The sequence below is a fragment of the Miniopterus schreibersii genome (genome assembly GCF_964146895.1).
Source record: "Miniopterus schreibersii genome assembly, chromosome: 20".
Taxonomy (NCBI): Eukaryota; Metazoa; Chordata; class Mammalia; order Chiroptera; family Miniopteridae; genus Miniopterus; species Miniopterus schreibersii.
Window position 1 is genome coordinate 11,791,901 of NC_138122.1, and position 25,140 is coordinate 11,817,040.

Here is a 25,140-nt window from a genome sequence, read left to right on the forward strand (position 1 = left end):
GGCCCGGGAAAACTCCACTCCCCGCTTTCCATCAGGAAGGCCGCTCGGGTTAGGCTCGGAGCCAGTCAGTCGGGCCAGAGCCCGGCCGTTTACCGTGTGGGGCCGAGTGGCCCCTGGACGCCTGGAATCCCAAACCTCCCCGGGAGGGAGAGGCCGTGGCTGCCCCGTGGCAGTCGGGACCCTTCCCTTTTCCTGCCCCAGGCCATTGGGCGTGCACCCGGCTTACCGGACCCCGCCCTGCGTGCTGACCAGGTCAAGGCCAATAGATCCCAGAGCACCACGAAGGTCACCAGTGTGCCCCGCCCTGGAGGACAGCGACCTCTCCGCCCCTTCAAATGCCCCGCCCCCTGTCCCTGTCGCTTCCCACCCGCCGCGGCCACCACCACCCGCGCACACACTGGCTAGAGCTGCCCTTGGTGTCAGTGGCCTGGCTCCCAAGAACGCTCCCTCCGGCTGTCGAGTGGCCTCGGTACCTGTCAATCATTGAGTCGCAGAGCCAGCGCCCCTGACCACTGGGGCCAGGGAAGACCATGGTGGCCCTGCCTGGGTTCCCTGCGACCACCCTGCTGCTGGTTTTGTTCCTGGGGCTGAACACCTTCGGTGAGTTAAACCCAGAGCCAGGAGGGGATTTGAGATAGGATATGGGGCGACTCCTGAGAGAGCTGTTTTGGGGCCTGATGCGAAACTGGGTGGGACCCACTGCTGGCCTCTGACTCTTATTCCCCCCCCACACACCCCACACACACACACACTCCTCTCTGCACCCAGGACATCACTGCTGGTACTGACTATCCCAGCTGTTTGGGGACAGCTCCCACTTCCAGTTTGGGGTGTGTGTGGTGGCAGAGAGGGTTAGGGCATCTCCTGGGTAGACCTCTGGTCCACCACCACTCCCTACCACCTCCCTGCAGAGCCAGAGCCGGATGAGCTGAGCCGCTAGATGAGACACTGGCTAAAGAGCTTAAGGACTTAATTCCAGCTCCTCTCCTGCCCCCACCCCACACAAGCTAATGCACAAGAGCCCTGGGGGAATTCCCTGGTCTGGGGCTTGACACCTGAACTTCACTTCAATCCCCCAGCCCAGATCCTCCCTCTGGCCCCCTTCTCCTGCTTCGTGCCCTGGGAATCACGGAAGGTGTCCCAAAAGCATGTCTGTGAGGTCGTTTGGGATACAGGAAATGGGGGAGGGGTTTGAATGACGAGAGGAGCATAATTGGGACCCGCTCCCCAGAGGTCCACCACCCTCCTTGGTTCCAGGGGCCAGAAGTACATAGGAAACAGAGGAGAGGGTCTCAAAGAGTCAGAAGAAGAATGTTGAAAGCTCCCAGGGGTGCCCAGGAGCTCCAAGTGGCCCAACTGGGGAGAAAAGAACCCAGCAGGATCTAAGTCTGCCCCACTGGTGCCTCCCAGACCTCGCCATTCCTCTTTAGGGATCCCCAGTGGGGTGGAGGGCGGGTTAGGCGTCACCAGGGCAAGTAAGGCTAGGAAAGATGTAAAGTGAAATTCAGCAACGGTGGGGACTAAGGTGGGGATCACCAAACCCTCACCTGTGTCCCTTGTGCTGCAAGGATGTTAGAGCATGAAGTATTAGGGCCCCCAGACAAAGTGGGGCTCAAGAGCAGCTCACCAGCCACCAAAGCCTGGACAGCTTCCTGCCCCTTTAGGCTCTGTACCTGTTCCAGGGTATCTCTACTTCTCAGCCCCCCAACTTCAACCTCAGCACCTCTTTTCCTTCTGCACTCTGCCCCCCAACTTCCCCATACTCCCTGCTGGGGGGGGGGGTGTCTCCGAAGCCAGGCTATAAATGCTAGTTGGCTGCCTGGGCATCTCCACAGCTCTCCTGCAACCACTCTTCTCTTTTTAAAAACAGAACTCTGAGCTTCAGTTTTCATAGGGACAGCCCAGGCTCAGCCCCCTACCTGGTGTCAAGGGGACTGCCGAGCTCCCGGGGCTATTCGAGGGTTAACGGCGCTGGGACCGCCACTGGCTCTGCCCACTTGGGCTCCCCGGGAGGCCCTTGTGTGTGACGCTCCTCCGTGGCCCAGCTCCGCTGCCCCTGGGGCGTGAGAAGCCCGAGGGGGGAGTTTCTCAGAGCAAGAGGGGACTAAAAATAGTAGCCCTTGGAGCAGGCCCATTTCCACTCCTTTTCGGCCCTTGCTCTGGGGAGTGGGCCCGAGGGTCCCTTTCTTGGGCTGCTCACGGGCGCCTTCGCCCAAACCCAGCCACCCCCTTCTCTCCCGATGGTACTGTGGACCCTGGAGCCAACAGGGACCAAGAGCTGGGAACTTCTGCAGCAGCGACACCCAGGAAGGGAAGGGAAAGCCTCGGGCGCTCCAGCCCCTGGTTCCTGATGGGCCGATAAGACGGGGAACGTGTCCATTGCACTATCCTCTTAACCCGCCTCTACTTGCAAAGTGAAGTCACACACGGGGCCTGGGGCAGGCGACTGAGGGCACAGTACTGAGGGTTTGTAGGAACCGCCTGGCCTCCCGGCCCGGCTGGAGAAGCGCCTGCCCAAGGGGGGGGGGGGAGGTGTCCCTGGGGGCCTGGGGCTCCTTGAGGCACTAATTTCCAGCTGCAGAGCCTCCGGCCTAGCGTCGTGCCCCCCCCCCCCCGCCCCCATTGTCTTCTAGCTTATCGCCCCGCACAAGTTTCCTGCCCAGGCCTGCAGGGACCCGCCAGGAAATGGGAGGGGGGGGGGTGCTGCGAAGGCTAAGGATTAGGTGTGGGGGCTCTGTAAAGACGCGGGGAGCAGTGGGGGTGGTGCGCATCCTGGCCGGGTGTGCTCCTGGCCTGAGAGGCCTTGGAAGGCGGAGAGTCCGGCCTCTGTGCCTGCGTTGGCCTCCTGGTCACCACGCGGAGGTGGCAGTGCAGAGTGCCCAGGCCTAGGGCGGCCCGCCCGAGGGGAGCCCAGGGGTATTCCCCCAAATGGCTTAGGACTCTGCCCACTGCCTCTCCAAAGGGCAGACGGGGAGTGCTCCTGGACGCCTAGGCGCAGCCTTGATTCGCTAGTCCCCTCCTTGAACCAACATCCCAGTCCACCTCCTGGACGCCGGACACACGCAGCCACAAGTTCGTACTTGATTGTTGGGGACCGTCATTCGTGCCCCAGCTCTGCCAAGATTCCCTGCGAACTCAGAGGACCCTCCCATATCGCCTGGACCCCAAAAGGGCCCGTAGGAGCCTTCTGGGTCCCAACTCTCTGCTTTCCTAGGGAGAGCAAGTGTCAGGGCTAAAGGGATGGGGGGGGGGGGGACTGCTCTGGGGATTTCGGCAGGAGCTGCGGTAACCCCTGCCTCCCAGCCCCTCCACCCCTCTGGTGGGGAACTCGGGCCAGGAACGCTCAGATCCTGCCCAGGCTCGGAGCTCCCTCCACCCTCACTCCTGCCCAGGGAAACTGGGGGAGCAAGTGGGCTCCGCCGAATGTAGACCAAAAGCATTAAACCTGCCCTTCCTCTTGGATGTCTTCCCTTCCCTCCTCGCTGGAAATCTGCGCCCTTGGATACAAATAAGCGGCACATAATTGTGTCCCCTCCCCCTACAAACCCAAAAGCGGAGGTTTGGAAGAACAGGCGAGAATGACTTTGAAGGCCGGCGCTAGGTTCGGTCTCCAGGTCCCCTTCTGGCCTCCAGGGGCGGGACTCGGAGGGTGAGGCCGTCCTTCCCGGTGGCGGGGCGTCCTGCCGCCCCCCCCCCCCCCCGCCTGGGGCTGCAGGGCCGCGCTCACCCCCTCGCTCTCGCCCCCAGCGCCCGCCGCGTGCGCCCAGCTCCAGCTGCACGTGCCTTCGGGCTTCGCCAGCCTGCACGTCCCCGAGGGCGCGGAGGTGGTGCTCCCGGTGTGGTACACCTTTCCAGGGGAGGTGGCGTCGGCGCGACCGTGGGAGAAGCTCACCTTGATGTGGTTCTTGGAACAGAAGGGGAAGGATATGAAGCAGGTGAGGGAGGAAAGCCTCTCGGCTTCTCCCAGTGGGGGTGGAGGGAACGGATGGCACCGTGGGGGTGGGGGAAGGTGACGGGCCAGGGAAAGGGGGACAGGAAAACGTTTCGGGAAAAGCAAGGCCCTCCCCACCGGTCCCGAAAGAATTCTTGGAGGCGTCCCGAAAGAATTCTTTTTTCGCCAGCTTTCCCTAGAAACCCAGCACACAAAACACGGAGAAGTGTTTTACTTTGCTCTGGGTATGGGGTGAGGGAGCGAGGATGGGGGGTTGAGGTGGGAAGAGTTAGGGCGAGTGTCACACAACTTTTTAAAGCTGAGTATCAACCTGTTGCCACATTCTCTGTGCTTTGCACAGTCACAGGCCACTGCCTCTTACACCCACCCTGAGAGGCAAGGGGCAGTCTCCCAGGATCCCCCACCTAGCCGGTTTCCTGACATCACACTTAGGTCGGAGGCAGATTCACCCAGAGGCCAAGGACACTTACTTTTCAGAGCCCCTTACTTGCATGGCTCCCTCTGAAGCCCTAGAAAGTGTCTTCAAGAGGTCATTTGATATATAAGGGGTATGTATGAAAGAAACTTAGATTGCAGGGGTAGATCCTGGTTTTGTAGGGCCTGAATGTATACATTTGGTGCGTGTGTGTGGGGGGGGAGGAGTTTCAAGACAAAGATAAAAGATCTCTTTAAATCTTGGCTATACCCCTGTAATCTAAGCTCCTTTCATACATAACCCTTATTTACATTATCTCGCACTTTCCAAACACCCCAAGTGGGAGATGAAGAGACAATATACAGGGGATCAAGAACTGTTCTGAAGAGGAGGGGGGGGCGGGGTGAGAGGGTGGCTGAGGGACAGGGGTGAATGCGGAGCTGGTACAGGTTAGGGGAGATGGGTGCAGGTGAGGGGCATTTGAGGTCTGACAGCTTGGGGAGGGGATTGGCTGAGCCTGTGGGCACAGTGCAGGCATGTAATAATGTGGAGGTGTTATGCCCACACCAGGTGTTGGCGCACATCAGCGGGGACACATCAAGCCTACCTGGAGTATCCCTGGTCTACCCCATGCCCTCCCGGAATGTGTCCCTGCGGCTGCAGGGCCTGCAGGAGAAAGACTCCGGGTCCTACCTCTGTTCTGTGAATGTGCAAGACCATCAAGGCAAAAGCAGGGGCCACGCCAGCAAAACTTTACATCTCCAAGTGTTGGGTAAGATGCGCACATTTTCCAATACCTCCCCACCCATGGGGGTCAGGCGGGTCTCTCTCCCAGTGGCTGAGTGTGCAGGTTGGAGGAAGGGCAAATGGAGTGACAAAGGGCATGTGTGTAGAACCTGGTGTGTGGGGGGAGGTGTCTGTTGGTCTCTTGGGTGTGAGTTTTTAACCTGTCTCCCCTTTCCCAGTTCCTCCAGCTCCTCCATCCTGCCATGTCCTGGGTGAGCCCCATGCGGGGACCAATGTGACCCTGAGCTGCAAGTCCCCAAGGAGTAAGCCCCCTGCTGAATACCAGTGGGAGCGGTTACTCCCGGCTCCTGAGGTTTTCTTTGCACCATTTTTAGGTGAGGGATTTCTGGAGACAAGTGAGACTGTGGCTGGGGTGGGGGCAGGGGAAAAGATGGGAGGTACCAGAGGGCCTGGGGTGAAGAGGGAAGCAGTGCTGAAAGGACTGGGGAGGAGGGGGGGGTGGGGGTGGGGTCGGAGAAAGAGGGCCTGCCAGGGGCAAGCTTGTGTTGGTGCTTTCATTATAACTATGTTACCAAAGAGGCTCTAGAACCAGACATCTGCCTGCATTCAAATTCCAGTTCTGCTCACCAGCTGTGTGACCTGGTGCCTCCATTTCCTCAGTTTTTATTTTTTAAAATTAAATATGTCTTTATTGATTTCAGAGAGAGGAAGGGAGAGGGAGAGAGACAGAAACATCAGTGATGAGAGAGTCATTGATCGGCTGCCTCCTGCACGCCCCCTACTGGGGATCGAGCCCGCAACCTGGGCATGCACCCTGACTGGAACTGAACCCTGACCTCCTGGTTCATAGGCTGACACTCAACCACTGAGCCACACCAGCCGTGACATTTCCTCATTTTTAAAACGGGATATCATTTAGCTCTGATTTGAACACATCAGCTATAAAAGTCATTTTGGGAAAATTGAAACTTTGTAAAAATTTTTATGAGATATAACTGATGGGACATTTTTAGTATGGAGTATTAGGTGCTTTTAGAGAATTTTAATTGTCAGATATGGCAATGGTATTGTGGTTATGTGAGACAATGTCCTTAATTTTTGGAGACTTATGCTAAAGTAGTTATTTTAAAATATCTCAGAAAAAAAGAGGAAGGAAATTTAATAAGTATAGCAAAATGTCAGCAGTTGACAAATCCAGGTGTTAGGATTTTCATTTTGTCCCTCTTTCTATTTTTCATTTGACCATTTTATGATAAATATTTTTATTTTTTTTACGTAGTGCTTACCTCATAGGTTTGTTTTGGAACTTTTGTAAATTAGTGAATATAAAGAACTTAGTCTTTGCTGTACCATAAGCATCCAATAAATTTTAACTGTTATAATTATAATTTCATATAATTCTTTCAACACTATCCAGAAGCTCATATTATCCCATTTTACAGATGAAGAAATTGGGATCCAGGGATAGCAAGTAACTTGCTTAAAGTCACATGGCCTAGTCTGGAACCCAGGTTTTCTAGCCTAACGTTCTCTGTCTCACACCACTCTGCCATTTAGAAATAAAAATCATGTTTTGGTTTTTCTGGGTATCATCTCTCCTTTAGCTTCCTTTCAGAATCATTTCCACTGAGCTGTGGAAATGGAGAGGGAGATTGAGCCAGTGGTTCTGCAGCTGGGAGCAGAACCCAGTGCACTTATCACACCCCCTGCCAGGGAACAGACAGCTGAGTTTCCCATGGGACAGTCAGAGGAGGGGCAGGATTTTCTTTTTTTAATGGAAAATTGTGTCCACAGATACCAACCGTGGGACTTTAAACCTCCGAAACCTTTCCAGTTCTATGTCTGGACTCTATACCTGCCGGGCCTACAATGAGGTGGGCAGTGCCAGCTGCAATATGACCCTGACAGTGAACACAGGTCAGTGAGGGGTAAGTGGGGTTAAGGAGATTGGTCAGTGGTTGGGGTGGGGGTGCACGAGAGGGCCTGTCTACTGAGGCCTCTCATTGTAACGGGGCAAGGAACTTGTCCTGGTCAGATGTTTGTACAAATATTTGGTCAGTGACCATTTTCTGCTCGACAGCCATCCGTTCTTATCAGGGAAAAAGAGAAACTGTGTATGGTGGCAGTGGGGTAGTTGGATTGGAGAAGGGTGGGGAACAACTGAATGTCGCCCTCTGACACCAAGGTTTTTACAGGGCCTGGGCCTGCAGTGATTGCTGGAGCTGTTGTGGGCACCCTGCTTGGATTGGGGCTGCTCACTGGAGTGGTCCTCTTGTACCAACGCCAGGGCAAAGCCCTAGAGGAGCCTGCTAATGATATCAAGTAAGTGCCCCTGGTCTCTGCCTAGCCAGGGCTCCCCTGGCTCCCCTAGAGAGCCTGGGAATTCAGACAGCGCTCATCTGATGGAAGGGTGGGCAGTGGCTGAAGCATTATTCCTATGGGTAGATTAAGGGAGAGGAGGGTTGAAGTGGGTTGGAAATGGAGAGTAAGGCAAGGCAGGAAGAAACTCTCCCACTTCCAGTTTTTGACCTCATTACTTCTTGGATGACTAGGGAAGATGCCATTGCTCCTCGGACCCTGCCCTGGCCTAAGGGCTCAGACACAATCTCCAAGAATGGGACCATTTCCTCTATTACCTCATCACCAGCTCTCAAACCACCCCATGGCCCTCCCAGGCCTGGTGCATCAACCCCCACGCCCGGCCTTCATAGATCAACCCCCACACCCAGCGCTGGTGGGGTCTCCTCCTCTGCTCTGAGTCGCAAGGGTGCTGTCCCTGTGATGGTGCCCGCCCAGAATCAGGCTGGGTCTCTGGTGTGATGGCCCGGCCATCTGGTTTCTCTCCTTCCTATAGTAATTACTATGGGAGTCACTGTAGCATAGAGGCCTGCATCTGGGAGGGTGGCCACCTTCTAGATCTCCAGTCCTCGGCCCCCACCCTTCTTTACTGTGGGAAAACTGGGTCTTGGTTAAGACTCAAACTTCCAGGAGGTAGAAGAGGAAGTGGACCTCGGGTTAGGAAGAACCTAAGCGCCCTGCCGAGGCCACCCGACCACTGCAGAGGAATGCTGCTGAGATTGGTTACCTTCTCCCCACCCCCAGGGCCTGGTGGAGAAACTGCCAGTCAGGGACCCCTCCCTGGCCCCCTGGATCTCTAACCCACCCGTATCTAACACCATCCTTCACTCCCACTCCAGCTCCCTGCGTTAATATAACCTGTCCTGCTGGCTTGGTTGGGTTTTGTCAGGGCAGGGGATAGGGAAGGTATTTGTTAAACTAACTTGAAATGCGTGTTTTCATATGTGTTTTTGTTTTTATTTTACAAATTTCAATAAAGTTACATTGTTTTTGTATGGAAAGTGAGAGTCGAATTACCTTTTCAAACTTGGAATTCCCAAGAGAAGCTGAGGACCCCTGCCCAGACAGAGATGAGGAGCCTGACTGGGGCTCCCCTCTTCCAGACCCCCAAACCCTTAACAAACACCCCCCCCCAGTCTCAGCCTCTCTGCCCATAACAAGGAGGGACTATGGGAGTGGGGAGGGGGCTGGAGTTTCCATGGAGACTCCTACCTCAGCCAGTGGGGATACAAGTGCCAGAGGAGGGATCTCAGGGAAGAAGAGGAGGGGCTTTGAAGGAACCAGAATCTCTGGAGGCATCAGAAGGGGCCTTGGTGTGAGGCCCCACAGGGATGTCATTTGCTGGCTCACAGGTGGTCAGACCACCTCCCCCGGCCTCCAGGGCAGCTTTTCCCTACAGAGCTGCAGTTCTGACCCCTCCCTTCGGGGGCCCACCCGCAGCCCAGCCCTTTCCCCAGGGCCCCACAGCTTCAGAAATTGGGGGAAAGACGGCAGAAGAAGGGAGTAGAGCTAAAACGGTTCCAGACCTGGACCTGGAGGAGGGAGAGGCGTTTCCTTACTGCAGGGCACCGGCCTCTCCCTTTGTTTGCTCTGAGATAGCCGGTCTCGCCCCTGCCCGGCCGGGGAGGCTGCCCCGCGGGCGCCGCCTTCCCTTCCAGGCCCGGGCACCAGACCAGCGACGGCGGGACGCGGCCATGGCCCGGCTCCCCGGGCCTTTGCTGTGCGGGGCGCTGCTGGGCTTGGTCTACATGACGGGTGAGGAGGGGGCCGGGAGGGGCGTCCCCGGGAGGGCTGAACCCCCGCAGAACCATTGCTTCCTCTCCGCGACAAACACACCCGCGTACCCGGCCGGGCTCGTCCTTAAACCCACAGCTCTCGGCCGCGACGTGCGCTCCTCCCTCCTGAAACTTCAGGTTTCGAGGAGGGTGGGGTGGGGGGAGCCCCCAGCCTCCTTGCGGGAGGCCGGTGGGCCGGGCTCCAGAACCCCCGCCCCCCGAGATTTGGAGCCCGCCCCCCCCCACCCGCCTCCCGTCGGTGGTCTGAGCGCCCCTCCCCGTGCGCCCCCAGCCCCCGGGCGGGCGGTGGAGGTGCACGTGCCCGCGGAGCCCCTGAGCGCGCCGACGGGCCGGACGGCCGAGCTGCGCTGCGGCTACAGCACGTCGGTGACCGACAGCTTCGCCCTGGAGTGGAGCTTCGTGCAGCCCGGGAAGCCCATCTCGGCGTCGGCTCCCGTGAGCTGGGGCAGGGCTGGGGCAGGGGGTTCTGGCCTGGGGCCCAGGCCCACCCCGGGTGAGGGCAGGGAGGGGCGTTGGGAGATCAGGATGCTTGGATGAAAAAAATCAATGGACTCTTTCTGGGTCTGGGGACCGAAATCTGCGTAATCCCAGGTCACATACATGGCTTCCCACAGCCGCCTTCCTACACCATGGCTCCGTAGGCAACTCCGTGTTAGTGCAGCCCCAGCTGCAGTTGATAAATGCTATTAACTGACGCTCAGCTGTTGTGATTGAAAATAAGATAAAATGCTGCCCCTTCCGAGAATATTGTATTTTTCCCCCCCACATTGAGAGCCATACTTAGCTGGAAGCAATGAATATAGTTCATTTCCCACTTGGGGAAGGGCTGGTATTTGGGGAGATAGACCTTCATGGTTCTGGCTACAGAATATCAGCTTCTCTGGCTGGTGGAAGGGAGGGGGCTTTTGAGAAAGGACTGTAGAGTTGATGCCAGCCAGGAAAAGGAGCGTACGTGTGTCTCCTGCTTCTCCCCAGATCCTGTACTTCACCAATGGACAACTGTATCCAACTGGTCCTAAGGCAAAGCGGGCCAGCCTGCTTCAGAACCCCCCCACAGGAGGAGTGGCCACCCTGAAGCTGATTGATGTCAACCCCTCAGATACTGGAACCTACCTCTGCCAAGTTAACAACCCGCCAGATTTCTACACCAACGGGTTGGGGCTAATCAACCTTACTGTGCTGGGTAAGGCAGACTGGGGACCCACATACCCTGAAAGACTATACTGGCCCTGATAAATCTCCCCATATCCTGATTTCCAGCCCAAGTACGCAATTGTACTGGGGACCCCAAGGGGCAGCACCTCCTTCCTAAAGCCTAATTCAGCCAGTCATACTCCTGCTCCACCCTCCACAGAATGCTCATCCCTAGTAACGAAGGTCCCACGCATAGGGTTTGAGTCATGTCCCCAACAGCTCCATCTTTGGGGGAACCTCCCATTTGTGTCTCAGATTCTGTCCCTCCCCAGGTCAGTGGCAGAGAAGGGGGATGACCATTAAAGGAACAAGGGCCCCTGCCACGCTAAGGACCAGTTTTGTGTTCAGAGCTTACATCTCACCCCAAACTAGAGCCTGCTGAGAGCTGAGCACATGGAAGAAACTACTGAAGAGGCTGGGGTGTTTAGATGGAATTAGGAGGTGCTGAATGGCAGCTGCATTCAGAATTCTGAAGGGCTGTCCTGTGGAGGAGAGATTTTTCATATCTCTTGTGAGCCCAAAGGGCAGGAATTGGGACCAACGGGTGGATAATCATATTAACATAGATTTGGGCTCAACACAAGAACATTTTTCTAACCATCAGAATTTCCAATAATGCAGATCACTTCCTGAGGATGCAGTGGTATGTAAACAAAAGTGGACTGTTATTTGGTAGGAATATTGAGTTAGGAAATCTAGCACTTAATGAGGGTGGGGTTGGAAGATCACTAAGGGTCTTTCTGTGTTTTCTGCAGTGCCCCCCAGTAGCCCCTTGTGCAGTCAGACTGGTCAAATCTCTGTGGGGGGCTCTGCTGCACTGAGGTGCAGCTCTTCTGAAGGAGCTCCCAGGCCAGTGTACAACTGGGTCCGTCTTGGATCTTCTCCTACACCTTCTCCTGGCAGCATGGTGCAAGGTAAGGGCCAGGGCGTCGAGGAAGAGGGGACTCAGGACCTGGGCAGATCTGCTCTCTAACCCCCCCACACACATAGTACTAGCTCCATGCCTGTGGGTATGAGACAAATGCTATACCCTCTCCCTGTGTCTGCCTTGGTGCCTGTATTGGCCCCTCTGTCTGTCTCCCTGCACAGTCTGTGACTGAATGATCCTGGAAGCATTTCTCAAGCTAATTATACTCCGATGTTATGGAAGAGAGTGTAAGGCAGGGACATTCTGTGATTCCCACTTGCCTGTTTTGGAGGGATTTCTTTTAGAGATCTTAAGGGACATGAATCATTTCCAAACTTCCCAGAAGGGAAACTGAGGCAGAGTAGCATGAACTGTCTTGGGTCACTTAGCCAATTTCTCTGTAGGAACCATATAGCTGGCTAAGAGCCTTGGCTTCTCAGCCTCCTCTTGCTGGCTGCAGTGCCCCTCTCTCAGCCCCAGCCCCAGCCCCAGCCAACCCTTTATCAATTCAGAGAGCCCCCAGATTGCCTCCTGGTGTGTGCTCTGCCTTCTAAAGGGAAGGCAACAGCTTGGAAAAGCACTTGGTCCAGCTTAGGGCCATCCTAGAGGACACAGTTTCTAGCGATGAAGCCTTTTTCTCCCAACCAGGAACCAGACGTCAGCCAGTAAGCTCCCCACCCAATTCCATTGCGTTTCTGAATCCTTCATGTGCGTACGGTCTCCCCCTCCCCTGAAAAGGCTGCCTCATAGGGTGGAAAGGGCACAGAAGTTGCAGTGGCTTTGGCATTTCCTCTCTGGGTCTCTATGGATAATTATTTGCATTCTTTGAGCCAGTTTTCCCACTAATAAAATGAGGTTAGTCCCTTCCTGACAGGATGGTTGTAAGGATGAAATGAAAAATGCTTTCGTCATACTAGGAGGTCACTGTGCATCGAGTGAGTAATGGAACAGTTCCTCTTTGCTCTCTAGATGATGTATCCGGTCAGCTCATTCTCACCAATCTCTCCCTGGCCTCCTCGGGCACCTACCGCTGTGTGGCCACCAACCAGATGGGCAGTGCATCCTGTGAACTGACCGTCTCTGTGACTGGTAGGGATGCTGGGCAGAGGCCAGGCTGGCAGGCCTGGATTGCAGAGGCTACAGGAGATTGTGGGGGGGAGGGGGGCGAGGAGGGTCTGCAGCTCTGAGGGTCCTGTATCCTTAGACCCTTCCAAAGGCCGAGTGGCCGGGGCTGTGATCGGAGTGCTCCTGGGCGTGCTGTTCCTGTCCGTGGCTACGTTCTGCCTAATAAGATTCCAGAAAGAGAGGAAGAAGAAGCCCAAGGAGACATACAGGGGTAGTGACCTTCGGTGAGCAGAAAGGAGGGCGGGGTGGTGCGGAGGAGGAGGCAGGCTAGGGCTGGGATTAAGGGTAGACAAGGTCAGCCCTCACACTCAGTCCTGGGATTTGGTGGCAGGAGTGGCAGCATGGTCTGTGTATTTGTGTGGAAGGGTGTGGGGAGGGCCGATCACAGGCAGGCATGGGGTCGGGTTGACGCATAAGCCGCCCTCACCTTCCTCATCCTTAAAAGAATGCTCACCTTTTGGTTTTTAAGGCCTTTTCATACACATCAACAGGACGCGGGCGCCAGGAGTTAGATTTGCCCCGAGCGGTCAGCTGAGTGTAATTCTTTGTGGGGCAGCAGGGAGAGGAGAGAGAAAAGCTGCCTTTGTCACCCGCTGTGAATGGTGGGGTCCAAAATAGGGACCATAGCAGTATTTCTCCAAGTGTGATCCACCCGTTTACCTGGATAGAAATCACTGGGAACTTGTTAACATTCAGATTCAGGCCACTTCCTACCCCTTCTGAAGTAGAATCTGTGTATCTGTGTGAGTGTGTGTTGGGGGTGATGGGGCCTGGAATCTTCATTTCAACCAAAGTTCCACGGACGATTCTCAGGCACCGTAAAGTGTAAAAGTCCCTGGGTTGGGGGGGGGGTGTCCTCTGAGGGGTGCCTCCAGCTTTCACTAAGCATGTGCTTATATCTATCAGAGAGGATGCCATCGCTCCTGGGATTTCTGAACAAACTTCTATGAGGGCCGATCCTAGCAATGGGCTCCTGGAGAAGCCCCTCTCTGACGCCACTGTGAAGACCACCAAGTCTAAGCTCCCTGTGGTCGTCTGATTTCCCTGCCCATCGCTAAGGGGGAATATCAGCAATTAAAGCCCCTGGGTTCCATGTTGTCTCCCGCTTCTTTCTGTGGTATAGCACATTCCCCTAGACGGCCCCAAGAGCATTACCAGTAATGGAAGGGATGGGCTTGAGGTCCCAGATATGATGCTGTAGATGGGAAGGGTAGGTTCTATCACAGGTCCCTCGCCCCTTTCCCCCTCCCACCTCCACCTTTCGGTTTGGTCAAAGACGTGTTCAAGTTTTGAGCAGTGGCTTTGTGCACCCAAGCACCCTCCCCTCTGGCACCCTTGGAACACTTGGACATTCCTGTTTATTGTTCACATTCCAACCCAGCACAGTCACATGCACACTCGTAGATAAAAAACCTTCCGGCCACAGCCCCAGGAGCCCGTCTGGGGCGGAGCCATCAGGGCGGGGGCCAGGCCACAACAGAGTCCTCCCACCGAGCCACCCCAGCGCTTAGCGTCCAAAAAACAAGGAGAGAGCTGACGGGAGGGTGGCTCTCCGATGCGCAAGGGTGAGAGGAGGGCCGATAACAGGCAGGCGTGGGGTGGGGTGTGAAATAGGGACTTCCCTTCCCATCTGAGCAAGGGGTATCAGACACCACAAAAACTCTCTTCCCCGCTCTCCTCGCCCCAGACCCAAAGTTCTAGGCTGGGCGAGGGCGAGAACAGCACAGAGACGAAAGGCGCCCCCTTTGGCTGTGCACTGAACAAAAGGGCTTTTTGGAAGTGGGTGTCCTGGGGCAAAGCAGAGGGTAGGGCGCCCTCTGCGGTGCACTCAGGGAAGCGCACGGAGGCTGCGGAGGCAGAACTGCATGCTGGTGCGGGAGACAGGGAAGCAAAGGATCGGGGGCGCGAAGTTTGGGGCTAGGGTGGGGAGAAGGGCGCGCGGGACCATACTAGAATGGAGAGCCAAATGAAAGGGCACGGACTTAGCGACTCCTCCACGGAGCCTGTCTGGGACAGGGCCTTTGGGGACGTAGGGAGGCTCCTGAAGCTGGCAGGTCGGTGGGAAGGAGAGGGTCACAAACACTGCAGGGAAGTCTCGTCGCTGCGAAGGGGCGCGGCATCCATCTCTCCTCGGGAACTGAGGACAGAGAAGGTCTGAGCCCCCGCCCTCTCCGGCACTTCCTCTCCCCTCTCCTAGACCCGGACAACAGGGCGGGGGGTCCCAGGCACCCTGAACCCCACCCCCACCCGAGCCGCGGCGGGTACGTGTGCGCGCCACTGTGCGCTAGAGCCCCCCTCCCCGCCCCCGGCCTTGCTCAGGTAGCCAAACGGGGTGACTGCATATCCGTGTTGGTTCAGGTGTGTCCCTGTCGCCGCCTCAGGCGTCTTGCTGTATCCAAAACCCCGCAGCCGCACCATGCCTTTTCCCGGGCTGGGAGGGGTGAGGGCGGGCAGAGGGAAGGGGTGGGGACTGGGTCCTTTTGTCCCTCCCACTCGGGGTTCCCACCTCGCCTTCGAGGTCCTACCATTACCTTCGAAAATGCTCAGTTCTTCGGCCGGGGGAGAGGGGGCACACGGGAGGGTGGAGAGAGAAATGGGTGAGCTCTCGGGGGCGCAGCGCCCTAAGCTCCCCCCTCCTCCTGTCTTGGATTTCCTGCCCCCCCCCTTAGCTCCCCAAACCCCTCTCCTCCCTCAGCCCGCCTTCGGGCTTCCTCGCTCCTTCGGGGGAGGAGCGGGGGCTGGGAAAGCACCGCTCACCTGGCCTAGTCTCCGCTGGGGCCGCCGCCCGCGCCTCCCCGGGCGCCCCCGGCTCCGCCGGGCCCCCCGGGGCCTGGGCCCTTCCGGCCGCTCTCTCTGTTCTTGATCTTCTTTCTGGCCATGTGGCCCCGGAAACTCGCCTGGATTTTGGCAGCGGCAGCGTTGGCACCGGGGTCGTCCAGTGGGATGTCTAGAATGTCCTCGTCAGGCTTGGAGCAGGCGCTCTCCTGGGGGCGGGGCAGGGGTATTTGTGCGGTGACCCGGCCGAGGCGGGGGGTGGGGGTGGGGGTGGGGGTGGGGTAGGAGCGGAGCCTGGGGGGTGGGCGAGGGTGACGTGGGAGTGGGGAGCGCAGGGAAGGCACCGAGAAGGGCTATGGTGCGCTGGTGTGTGGGTGTGTGTGTCCCTCCTGGGCAGCAGCAGGAAAAAAGGAAGGTTCAGGTTCAGGTGGATACAGTTGTGGTCCCCACTCAGGACAGAGAAGTCATGGGTGGAGTGGGATCCAAGACAGCCACGCAAGACAGCCAGAGAGCCCTGAGCGGCCCAGAGCCCTTCGCCATCAATGGAGTTGGGGGAGCTGTAGAGCAGGCTGGAGGGGGCGGGGTGAACGCCAGCAGGCACTCCTGGATGTGGCTGCCTCTCCCCGTCCTCAGAGGTGCCTCCAGCTCAAAAGGGCCCCTTCTGAAGTCAGGATATTATCTACCTCTGTGGGTTGTGGGGGAGAATAAACAACATGATATGCATAAAGTTTCTGGCACAATCTAGGTGTTCCATAAATGGTAGATATCACTACAATTCTTTTCAATAATAAGTTGATGTGAAATAGTTGTTGTTGTCGGCCAAAAGTGGCCATAGAAAAACAATTTCATATGGTTCGTCCTAATAATAATCAGACTCACCCCCACACCCCAGCTTTCTGTTTCTCCCACAGCCTGCCCCAGCTGAGAGCAGAAAGGGGCAGGGAACTGACTGGGCCACGCTGATTTCAGAGGCAAGGCTCTGGCATGGAGAGGGCCTCAGCCCCTCAGCCCCTCTGCACTCAGGGTGTTAATGTGGGTTGGGATGCGGGTGGTTACTTTGCAGTCAGAAGAGCATTTCTCCTTTGATCTGACCCTCTGGCTTCTAAGAATCTACCCTCATCTTTTTGGCCAGAGGACTTCCACGGCTTTCACTGTTTTACTTCCTGGGCACGAGACGACCAAGATCTCGTGTAGTCATTCGGTTCTATTCATTTCCCCATCCAGTTCACAAAAGTGGGATAGGTGTCAGTGGGGCTTCAGATTTAACCCCCAGAGGTCTAAGCGCAGGTTTACAAATGCCTTTCCTCCTCATGCTTCCGAAGGCCGTCTTCATTTCCTCGATTTCAAAGTTCTTCCGTGTGTGCCCATAATTGAGTTAAATGCAGTTAAAAGGAATGAACAAGAGGCCAACGCAGTTGTGGGGGGCCCCCCCGCACACTTTTTGTCTTCTGGTATAGTGCTCTCTCCCTGACATCTACTCCCCACCTATAAACCACAGTAACACTTTTCAGTTCTTTGATTCTCAGAGCTCAAGCCTTCTTGGGATATTTGCAGGGAACTGTGAAGTGTCTCCTCAAAAGAGGACAATAATCTAAGAAACCAGTCCCAGCCCACCTCTCCTCAGCTGGCAGCTGTGGGAAAGGGGTTTCTTTCCGCGGCAACACCAAGACTGACCTGCCCTCAACACCCATCCCAGCTAGGACAATGGGGACAACCGTGTATTTGCCTCTTCTGTACTGTTTGGTGGGCAGCTCCCCCTTTGTTTAGGGGACACTCCTTCCAAACATGCCTGCCAATCACTCAGTGCTTCTTGGGGACTCAAGAGCAGGGCAGGGCAGACCTGGGCCTACAGGAAGGGACCCAACATTCTACGCCAATTACTCCTGAAGGCGCTATCTGATACAACTTACATTCCTTCCCCCAGCCTCTTGAATTCTTTGCTCTCTCACCCCTTCCCACTTACCCTGCTGCCTGCTTTCCCTTCCCCATCATTCTTACCATCTCAGCAATATCCCCCCCCCCCAATATGCAGAACCCTCCATGCACTTATTTTCTCTACTTTATAAAATACTTTTGGGGTAAGGGGCTCCTCTTCGGTGGAACCCAAGAACCTCCATTAAGAGCCCATTCCTCCTTCCACAACCAAAAACTGCTTCCTGGAGATTAACAGAGGAAAAGACTGGAATGAGAGATGTTACCAGGGCTTTTCCAGGGGGTGGGATTGTAGTGATTGACATGTTTCTTATCTTTAGTCTTCACATTTTCTTTTATGAGCATATTACCTTTATAATGAGAAAACTAGTAAATATTTAGAGAGGAGGTAAAGGTTTTGAATCAGACAAGGCTATGTTTGAATCCTGCCTCCACAGTTAGAAGTTGTGCCTCCTTGGACAAATCATTTAATCTTTCTAACCCTCAGTTTGCACATCTGTTCAATGAAGAAAATAATATCTACTTCACAGGGCCATTGTGATGATTAAATATAAAGTGTTAGGTACATGGTAAGCATTCACAAATTGACAACTATTATTAGTATTAACATGAGTTAAAATCATAACAACCATGAGTTAAAGTCATAACATGAGTTACGATTAACATGAGTTAAAATCATAACAACCACCACAGTGACATGGTCCTAAGTTCTTTCTGCCTCTTGGTACCCAGTTATAAGGAAGTCTCACCTCTTATAATCTGGGCTATTCTTTCTTCCAAACCTCACTTTATTTTTTTTAAGGGTGGAGGGTGGGGAGCAAGCAAAGTCATAAGCTCTTGTATCATTAGCTGGGTTGACTGAATGGCTGAGAATGCAAGTAGTCTTTCTCCATATGTAGGGGCTAAAAATCAATAATTAAAAAATAAAAGTAAATTATATATATGCATGTATATATAATCATATGTATACATACATATACATATAACTTATAATCACTGTACTCCTCTAGTGAGCTAGGCGCGTTCATGCCAGAGTCCCCTTATCAGCAACCTACTTTGACGTTAGGCACTTGCGCATCCAGGTCTCCGTGGGCGCTGACAAACTGCAGACGCTTCCCTCCCTCGCCAGCAGGGCTCTCTCGCGGTCACCCAGTCCCCTCTGGGGCTAGAAGGCGTTGGGAGCCGGGCCAACCCCTCCCCGGAATCACACCGACTAGGCTCTTCGCTGTCCATCAGCACTACTAAGCTAACCAGTGTGAACTGAGTATCCTACCCTGCGCCAAACAGGGCTCGAAGGTCCCGCGGATCATCCCGCGCGCCCCCCGACCGCAGCGGCAGTGGGGTGGGGAACGAGACGGGGGCCGCAAGCCAGGTGAAAGGAGTCAGAAGGGAGTCGCTGCAGCATCACTAGGCGGTGGTTTCCAGCATCTCTCTAGGGGGAAGTTGCTCTTTTCCTCTAACCTGCAGCTTCCCTGCTGCAGAGCCACGCCGAGTTCCCAGTCCAACCCAGACCTCCTGGAGGAGGGGCGGCCAGACGCCCCCGCAGATGGGGAGCATTTTCCCAGGGCTTCCAAGTCGGGCGGGCGCCTTCCACCGCCCGCCACCAGGTCTCAGCAGGCACACCTACTGCTCCTAGGTCTTTGCACCCACTTCCCTGTCTCCCTCAGCCTCCAGGGGGTTCCCAGGAGTCCCTGCCCCAGACCGAGCAGGGCGCCCGTCCCCCAGGCCCTCTAACTTACCGTGCAGCAGTCCATACTGGTGTTGGGGGTCCTCGGCTGGGCGGAGCTGGCTCAGGGCGGGGGCGGGGCTGTGCGGGGTCGGGTGGAGACTCGGGGGCAGAGCAACGCGCGCCGACGGGCGCCGAACGCTCAGCTGCGCTCCCGGGTCCGCTCTCCCGCGCTCCGCTCCGCTCGCGAATGTAACCTGAGCCCTGCGGTCTAGAAGCCAATCACGAGCCGCCTCAGACAGGGTGGGCGGGGAAACGGGAGGGTTGGCCACGCCCCCCGCCGAGCTCCCGCTCCCGCCCCAACCTCTCCTCCCACACATTTCCATCCACTCCTCCTACACGCTCTTCCTCCCAGATCCAAGCCCTCGCAGCCGAGGCGGCAGACTGCCAGGCAGGGGGCCCCCGACATCCCGGGCGCAGCCAAACTCACATCTGGGCACAACACCCTCCCAACCGTATATAGAAAACCGCGCTCCCCTTCTCACCTCCCCACACTTCCACAACTAGCCAGAGTCCCGAATAGGGTCCCCTCTAGCTTCCCTCCCCCTCAGCCCTCAAAGAAAAGCCCCATAGACTTACAGGTTAAAAAGTCCCATCAACACTCTGCTGAGGAATGGAGAGCGCTGTCGGCGGACCACGGGGTAGTGGACACACAAACACAAATGTGCACAAGCCCACGTGTCCGTATATGATTCTTCCAGGCTCGCTTCAGCATGCAGACACTACAGACACAACCTGCAAAAATAACTGCACAGACCTCATACACAGTGTGCAGATAAATGCAGACGGAACCTAGATGTCTGCATTGCATGTCTATTATCTATCCTATTGATCTGCATGCCCTTCTCTACAGTCTTGTGTGCACAACACTCATTTTGCATGTATCCATATATGGATACTGACTTGGGAAAAACACTCTTTCCTCCCACTTTCCGTACCAGAGTTTCCCTAATCTCTTGATCCACTGCTTCAGAATAAGAGGAGAACTGGCCACTCTCACTCTTGCCCCTGGGGAGACGACTACCCCAAATCCCAGTACAGAGAACATCCGAAGTCATGGCTCTTTGGGTCCATGATAGAGGAAGGATGTGGGCTTCATGAGAGGCTGGGAAGGGGAGATATGGCAGAAGCATCTAGGAGGAGCAGCCACTACTGTTGTGGTCGCCAGCCTCCCCCAACCTGTCAGGGTTCTAGAGCTGGCAGTGTGGCATGTCATATGGATGGGGTGGGCCATGTTTGAAAAAAGTAGAAAGTCTTTTAGTCTTTTTCAGCTAAGGCCCCAGAGGAGAGACGGAAGAAAGGATGGCTGCTACTCAGGCCTGTTGACTGGAACAGAGCAAGGAGGGGAACGTGCTCTGGGGCTCTGGTTGGGACAGGGGACTCTGAAGCAGCACCGCAGTGAACCACAGCCACCGGCCAGCCACAGCATGGCTGTCCCATGCTTCCTTCCTACCTGCATGTTTGTGCCATGGGCTTTGCCTGTCGAAGGGGAAATGAGTGGGAGGGAGATTCTGGTGGCCACTCATGATGCAGTCAGGGTTGGCCAGCTTGGGTCCCCAAGCTGAGCTGCATGCTGGCTGGGATGCCAGGGCTAGGGTTGTAAGGGTGTCTCTCCCAGCATGTTTGGGACCCACCCACCTTGTAACTGCAAATCTGTTTTCCAATCTGTCTCTGGCACATCCTCCATCCCCCCACCTCCACCAGTTGGCAGGATGGCCCGGGAACTCAGGCCCTTGCCTAACAGATGTGCACATCTGGGCCCTTAAGTTGTGCCACTTCCGGTTGGACTTCGGCTCCAGAGGAGAGAAAAAAGGAGGAAATTGGGGGCAGAGTGGATATCAGGCCTGGACTCTGCTTTTTCTCTTCCCAAATTAGAATTCGGGATTTAGTGAGTTTGCAGTAAAGTCTCCCAAGTTGCTAGGCAACGTCCCCCGGCAGCCTGCGCTGCCTCTGGGCGCCCTTCCTGCTGGTCAGAGTTGAAGGGGAGAGGGTATCTTTACCAGGCGCCCCCCCCCCGACGCCCACACAGGCAGCACAGCCCTTCCCCCTTCCCAAGAGGCACATCTGTGGGGGGCGAGGGTGTCTCTCAACACCCTGGCCCCTGGGAGACCAGGTATGGCAACTGTCAGCTCCATCCGCAAAACAGTCATTGCAGCAGCTGCCCACTGGAGGCGCCTACGCAGAGCTGGCCAGGAGCTCGCCTCGGGGGATGGGCAGAGAGCAAGGCCGGGGCCGGCGTGAGGAGGCAGAGACTCGGCGCCTCTGATATCCAGAGGCAGGAGCAGCCACGCGTATGGCCTCATTTAAACGACAGACGCATAGACCCAGAAGCGCAGACACACATGCAGAGAGACATGTACTGTGGGCACGTGGCCAGGCACGGACACCCTCAGACATGCACCCGAGGGGACACCGCCTCCGCCGGGAATCCAGGGCACTACTTGCCCTGGTAAGGGGCTCCTCTTCTGGACCAGGTGGCCGGGGTTTGTCAGCAGGATGCGCTGGGCCGAACTCGGAGGCTCTGAGCCTCAAGTGGATGAGCTAGGAAAGGGGACCGGAGCGGCAGGGAATGCGTGGACCTGGCTGCCTCACCCTATGAGGCTCTGGACCTTGGCAGAACAGTGCCAGGTGACACTCTCCACTGAGGACTGCTTGGCCTAGGGCCTTGGTGTCAAGTTCAGCTTTTAGAGAATTACCTGTTATTAAGTAGCTGGGCCTGGGCCTGTCATTGTCCTCCTGACTCCTCGAATTTCAAAACCTCTTGGCCCCCACAGCTGTAGAAGGAAAAGAACTTCAGGCCTGGAAGGCAGATGAGCTCCAGAAGGGCCAGATCAGAGAGGGAGCTGGGCACATGGGTGGGTGGGCTGGACCCAGCGAGGAGATGGAGGGGGAGGGGCACTGACTAGAAGCCCAGGCCAGCCTACCAGGAGGTGGTTAGACAAGAGAAGATAAAAGACGGATTAGTGGGAAGCTTCTGGGGTCCAATACAGATCCTTTTTGGGACAGATGGAGGGGATCTGGAGAGAGACAGTCCTTGTAAGCAGAGAGAAAAACCAAAGCACATGGCGAGCTATTTGCCAATACTTGTAGCTCCCTGTCCTCGGAGTAGGCACGTTCTGAACATAACATCGTAGCTCAAGCCCACAGAGGGGCTCCATGATCATAAGGGGCCTGTGCCTTTGGTGGAGCTGATCTAGGGGCTTCTTAGGTCAGGATTTTACCCATTTGAGTGGAAGGCGTGGAAGTAGCAGGAAATTCAGTTTTCTGTGCAAATATTTCAGCTTTGCTGTAGTAGTATTTTTAGCAACTTGGATGGCAGAGGAGGAGCCCAGGCACATTTTTAAAGGGGCCTCTGCCAGACTGGAGGCCTCCTCCCACCCCCACCCACATATCATAAAGGAGAGGGAGAGAAACACGGGGCTCAATGTGTGTATTCAAATGTAAAGGCAGGTTTGCTGGACGTTAGGCGACTAATAACTCATCTTTGCCAACGGTTCTTACTTAGCCTCAGCAGCAGCATCACTAGCAGCAGCATCCAGAGGAGTAAATCCTGAACTCTGTGTGCAGGGTGCTGCTAAGGACACAATACGAAGGCTTAATACAATGTGCTTGGTAGGACTGGAAGGAACCAACACTTCTGAGTGAGGACTGGGCGCCCTGTGCTGTGCTAGTCACACTGTATGTGATTTCATTTAACTCTTAAAACAGCCCTGTGACCTAGCATCATGTCTCCTATTTTACAGAAGACGAAGCGAAGGCTTCTAGGGGTTATTTACTTGCCCAAGGCTACACAGTCAGATTAAAACTCAGAGCAGAATAACACCATTATCCTAAATCTGAAGAGTGCTTTACATGGTTCTTCCACATCTATGGTTTAATTTTGTGCTCTTGGGACTATATGAGGGAGTATTAGTATTTTTAACCCCTTTCCTGAGGAGGAAACCAGGCCTACAAAACCCCTGTTAAGTGACTTGTGACTTGTCCAATATTAGACCTCTAGTGAATTATAGAACTAGGGCCAAAACACAGGAGTTGTGACTTTCAATTCTGTGTGTTTTCACCCCTAAACTGCTGTGTACTACTCTCAACACTCGCACTGGGCTAGACGGAATGGGCTACAGTGGTTACAAATCAGATGTAGTCTCTTCCCTCTTGGATCTTACAGTCTGATGATAAAAATATATATGTATGTGCGCATATATATAGCTGTATAAATATATATCTATGTATATATGTATGAGATGTATTTATAGCTTCTAAAGTAATGATCGATCCAAATGAATGATGCAGACAGTAAATGTTATGGGAGTTGGGGTGCGGGAGAAGTGGCTGAGAATTGGGATGATCAAGGAAGGCTTCCTGGATGAGAGTGATTTGGAGGAAGAATAGAACTCAGAGGAGTGGAGGGGACTGGGAATGGGCAGAAGGACATTTCAGGCAGCAGCAGCGTTGTGAGCCAGGCACTACATTTAGTGTCGCTGTTAGCTTATGCTACCCCAGTCCAGAAAGGCCCCGAGGACAGCAATCCTAATCTCCTTCCCCTCATAGGGTTTTAGGTCTAAAGCTCAGTGCCCTGGCTTTATATGGTGACATACTGGAGTCTGCCAGGACCTCCAGGTGCACACCAAAAGTGTGTTCACACTTGCTCACAGCCCTGCTGTGCCTTGGAGCTCCAACACACACCTACCCCTTTCTCCTACTGGTGTTCCAGGTGTCTCTTCCTTCACCTCCACCCCCTTTTCTCTGTGTCTCAGTGTAGCTCAAAGTCTTGGATCTGCTCTGCAACTTGTTCCTATATTGCCCGGAACATCTACTTGCTCTGGACCCCTCCACTTCCCTTTCCCCGCCTTCCTCTCTCAATGAGAAGCTAGCGATGGTCCAGCAACCACACATCCTGCCTGTGAAAACTGGACCAACACAATAGTTTTTATAACAAGGTAACAACCATTTTGTTAATATTTTAATAACACAGTCTAGCCTATACCTAATAACCACCTCAGTTTTGGTCCAGACAAATGTTTGTTTTAATTAATCTGTATAAAAAGATTTACACGAGCTAAAATTCTTATTCGTTAGTCTATTTAAAGATCCTTTCTTCTTTTGTGGGTCAGATCAAAGAAATTCCTGGTTCCACCAGCAATGTGTATCAAGTGGGGCTTGGGCCATTTTCCCATCACTGTCTAACTCAGGGCAGAAGGGACAAACTCTTATCCAGGAGACGGAGACCCTCGTAATATTATCCAGAGCACGCAATCCTAGAGCAAGTGTACATGGTCAGTGTCCCAGCCCCACACTCACTGCTGATGCTCTCATCTGAGAGCCTGGAATGGTGGCTCGATCTAGACCACCAGCCCTGGCTGACATTCATCAGTACCTAGCAATTATTGCCATATTAATACTTTTTTAACCTTTTGCTTTATTTTAGAAAATTTTAAACACATGCAAAAGTAATAAAGTAGTATATAATAAACTCCACTGCACCCATCACCCACGTTCAATAATTCTCAGTTCATCATCAAACTTATTTAATCTATATTCCTAATGACTCCCCTATTATTATTTCATTCATAAATATTTAAGTATGTGTCTCTGAAATATAAGGACCCTTTAATACCTATTTTTAAAGCACATGTTCATTAGACGGGTAGCCCCATAGGGAAAGAGGTTAGAGTTGTTTTTGTTTGTTTGTTTTGTTCCACTGTAGCCTTAGTACATTGTCTGGGACATAGTGGATACTTGGTAAGTATTTTTTGAATGATGGAATGAATAGGGGTCTGAATAAATAATATTGTCAAGAGGGGGCAAGGGGTCAAGAAGAGTGACTATTTCTGTGGTCAGACATGATCTAATTTGCAGTGGGCCGTGATTCTGTTAGAGGCCCAGGACGTCTTCAGCGAGAACTCAGAAGATGGGCCTTAAATAGAGAGGCAACTCCTGATCTCTCTGAGATCCAGCCTCAGGGCTTCCAGTCTGAGGAGCTGGGACATAGAGCTACGCGTCTATGTTTATAGACACACGAGGTGGCTATAAACACGGTGGCTCCACGGGAGCAGCGTGAGGGACAGAACAGCCCAGCGCCTGGGAGCCTGGGAAGCAGCCAGGCCTATAAGTCAGTTTCCCTAGTTTGATGTTTCTATTTCAGTTTTTTTATTTCCTTCCTTTATCTTAGTTAAGCATTTCAACTCAATCTTGGCTATACAGAGGGACATTTAA

The 25,140-nt window shown here is 54.5% G+C and overlaps 3 protein-coding genes across 5 annotated transcripts; 2 read left to right on the top strand and 1 right to left on the bottom strand.

Annotated features, from left to right (window-relative positions):
* The first annotated feature begins 252 nt into the window (after positions 1 to 252).
* LOC308550005 (endothelial cell-selective adhesion molecule-like) lies at positions 253 to 8,473 on the top strand. The gene is made up of 7 exons (XM_081123282.1): positions 253 to 600; positions 3,748 to 3,935; positions 4,938 to 5,139; positions 5,333 to 5,488; positions 6,909 to 7,031; positions 7,310 to 7,436; positions 7,667 to 8,473. Exons 1-7 carry the CDS (start codon positions 531 to 533, stop codon positions 7,932 to 7,934), a joined length of 1,134 nt encoding a protein of 377 aa, XP_080979408.1. The 5' UTR covers positions 253 to 530; the 3' UTR covers positions 7,935 to 8,473.
* Positions 8,474 to 8,815: 342 nt separating this feature from the next.
* VSIG2 (V-set and immunoglobulin domain containing 2) lies at positions 8,816 to 13,592 on the top strand. The gene is made up of 7 exons (XM_081123384.1): positions 8,816 to 9,227; positions 9,540 to 9,703; positions 10,244 to 10,451; positions 11,218 to 11,376; positions 12,339 to 12,458; positions 12,574 to 12,718; positions 13,401 to 13,592. Exons 1-7 carry the CDS (start codon positions 9,167 to 9,169, stop codon positions 13,531 to 13,533), a joined length of 990 nt encoding a protein of 329 aa, XP_080979510.1. The 5' UTR covers positions 8,816 to 9,166; the 3' UTR covers positions 13,534 to 13,592.
* Positions 13,593 to 13,833: 241 nt separating this feature from the next.
* On the bottom strand, positions 13,834 to 19,133 carry NRGN (neurogranin). Of its 3 annotated transcripts, XM_081122919.1 has the most exons (4): positions 18,941 to 19,133; positions 15,252 to 15,478; positions 15,026 to 15,043; positions 13,834 to 14,631 (listed from the first exon to the last, which is right to left on the bottom strand). In XM_081122919.1, exons 1-2 carry the CDS (start codon positions 18,953 to 18,955, stop codon positions 15,257 to 15,259), a joined length of 237 nt encoding a protein of 78 aa, XP_080979045.1. In that variant the 5' UTR covers positions 18,956 to 19,133; the 3' UTR covers positions 13,834 to 14,631; positions 15,026 to 15,043; positions 15,252 to 15,256. The 3 variants fall into 3 exon arrangements, with proteins under 3 accessions (XP_080979045.1, XP_080979046.1, XP_080979047.1); XM_081122920.1 differs by lacking the exon at positions 15,026 to 15,043 and having other exon boundaries at positions 13,834 to 14,648; XM_081122921.1 differs by lacking the exon at positions 15,026 to 15,043 and having other exon boundaries at positions 13,835 to 14,631.
* Between the last annotated feature and the right edge of the window lie 6,007 nt (positions 19,134 to 25,140).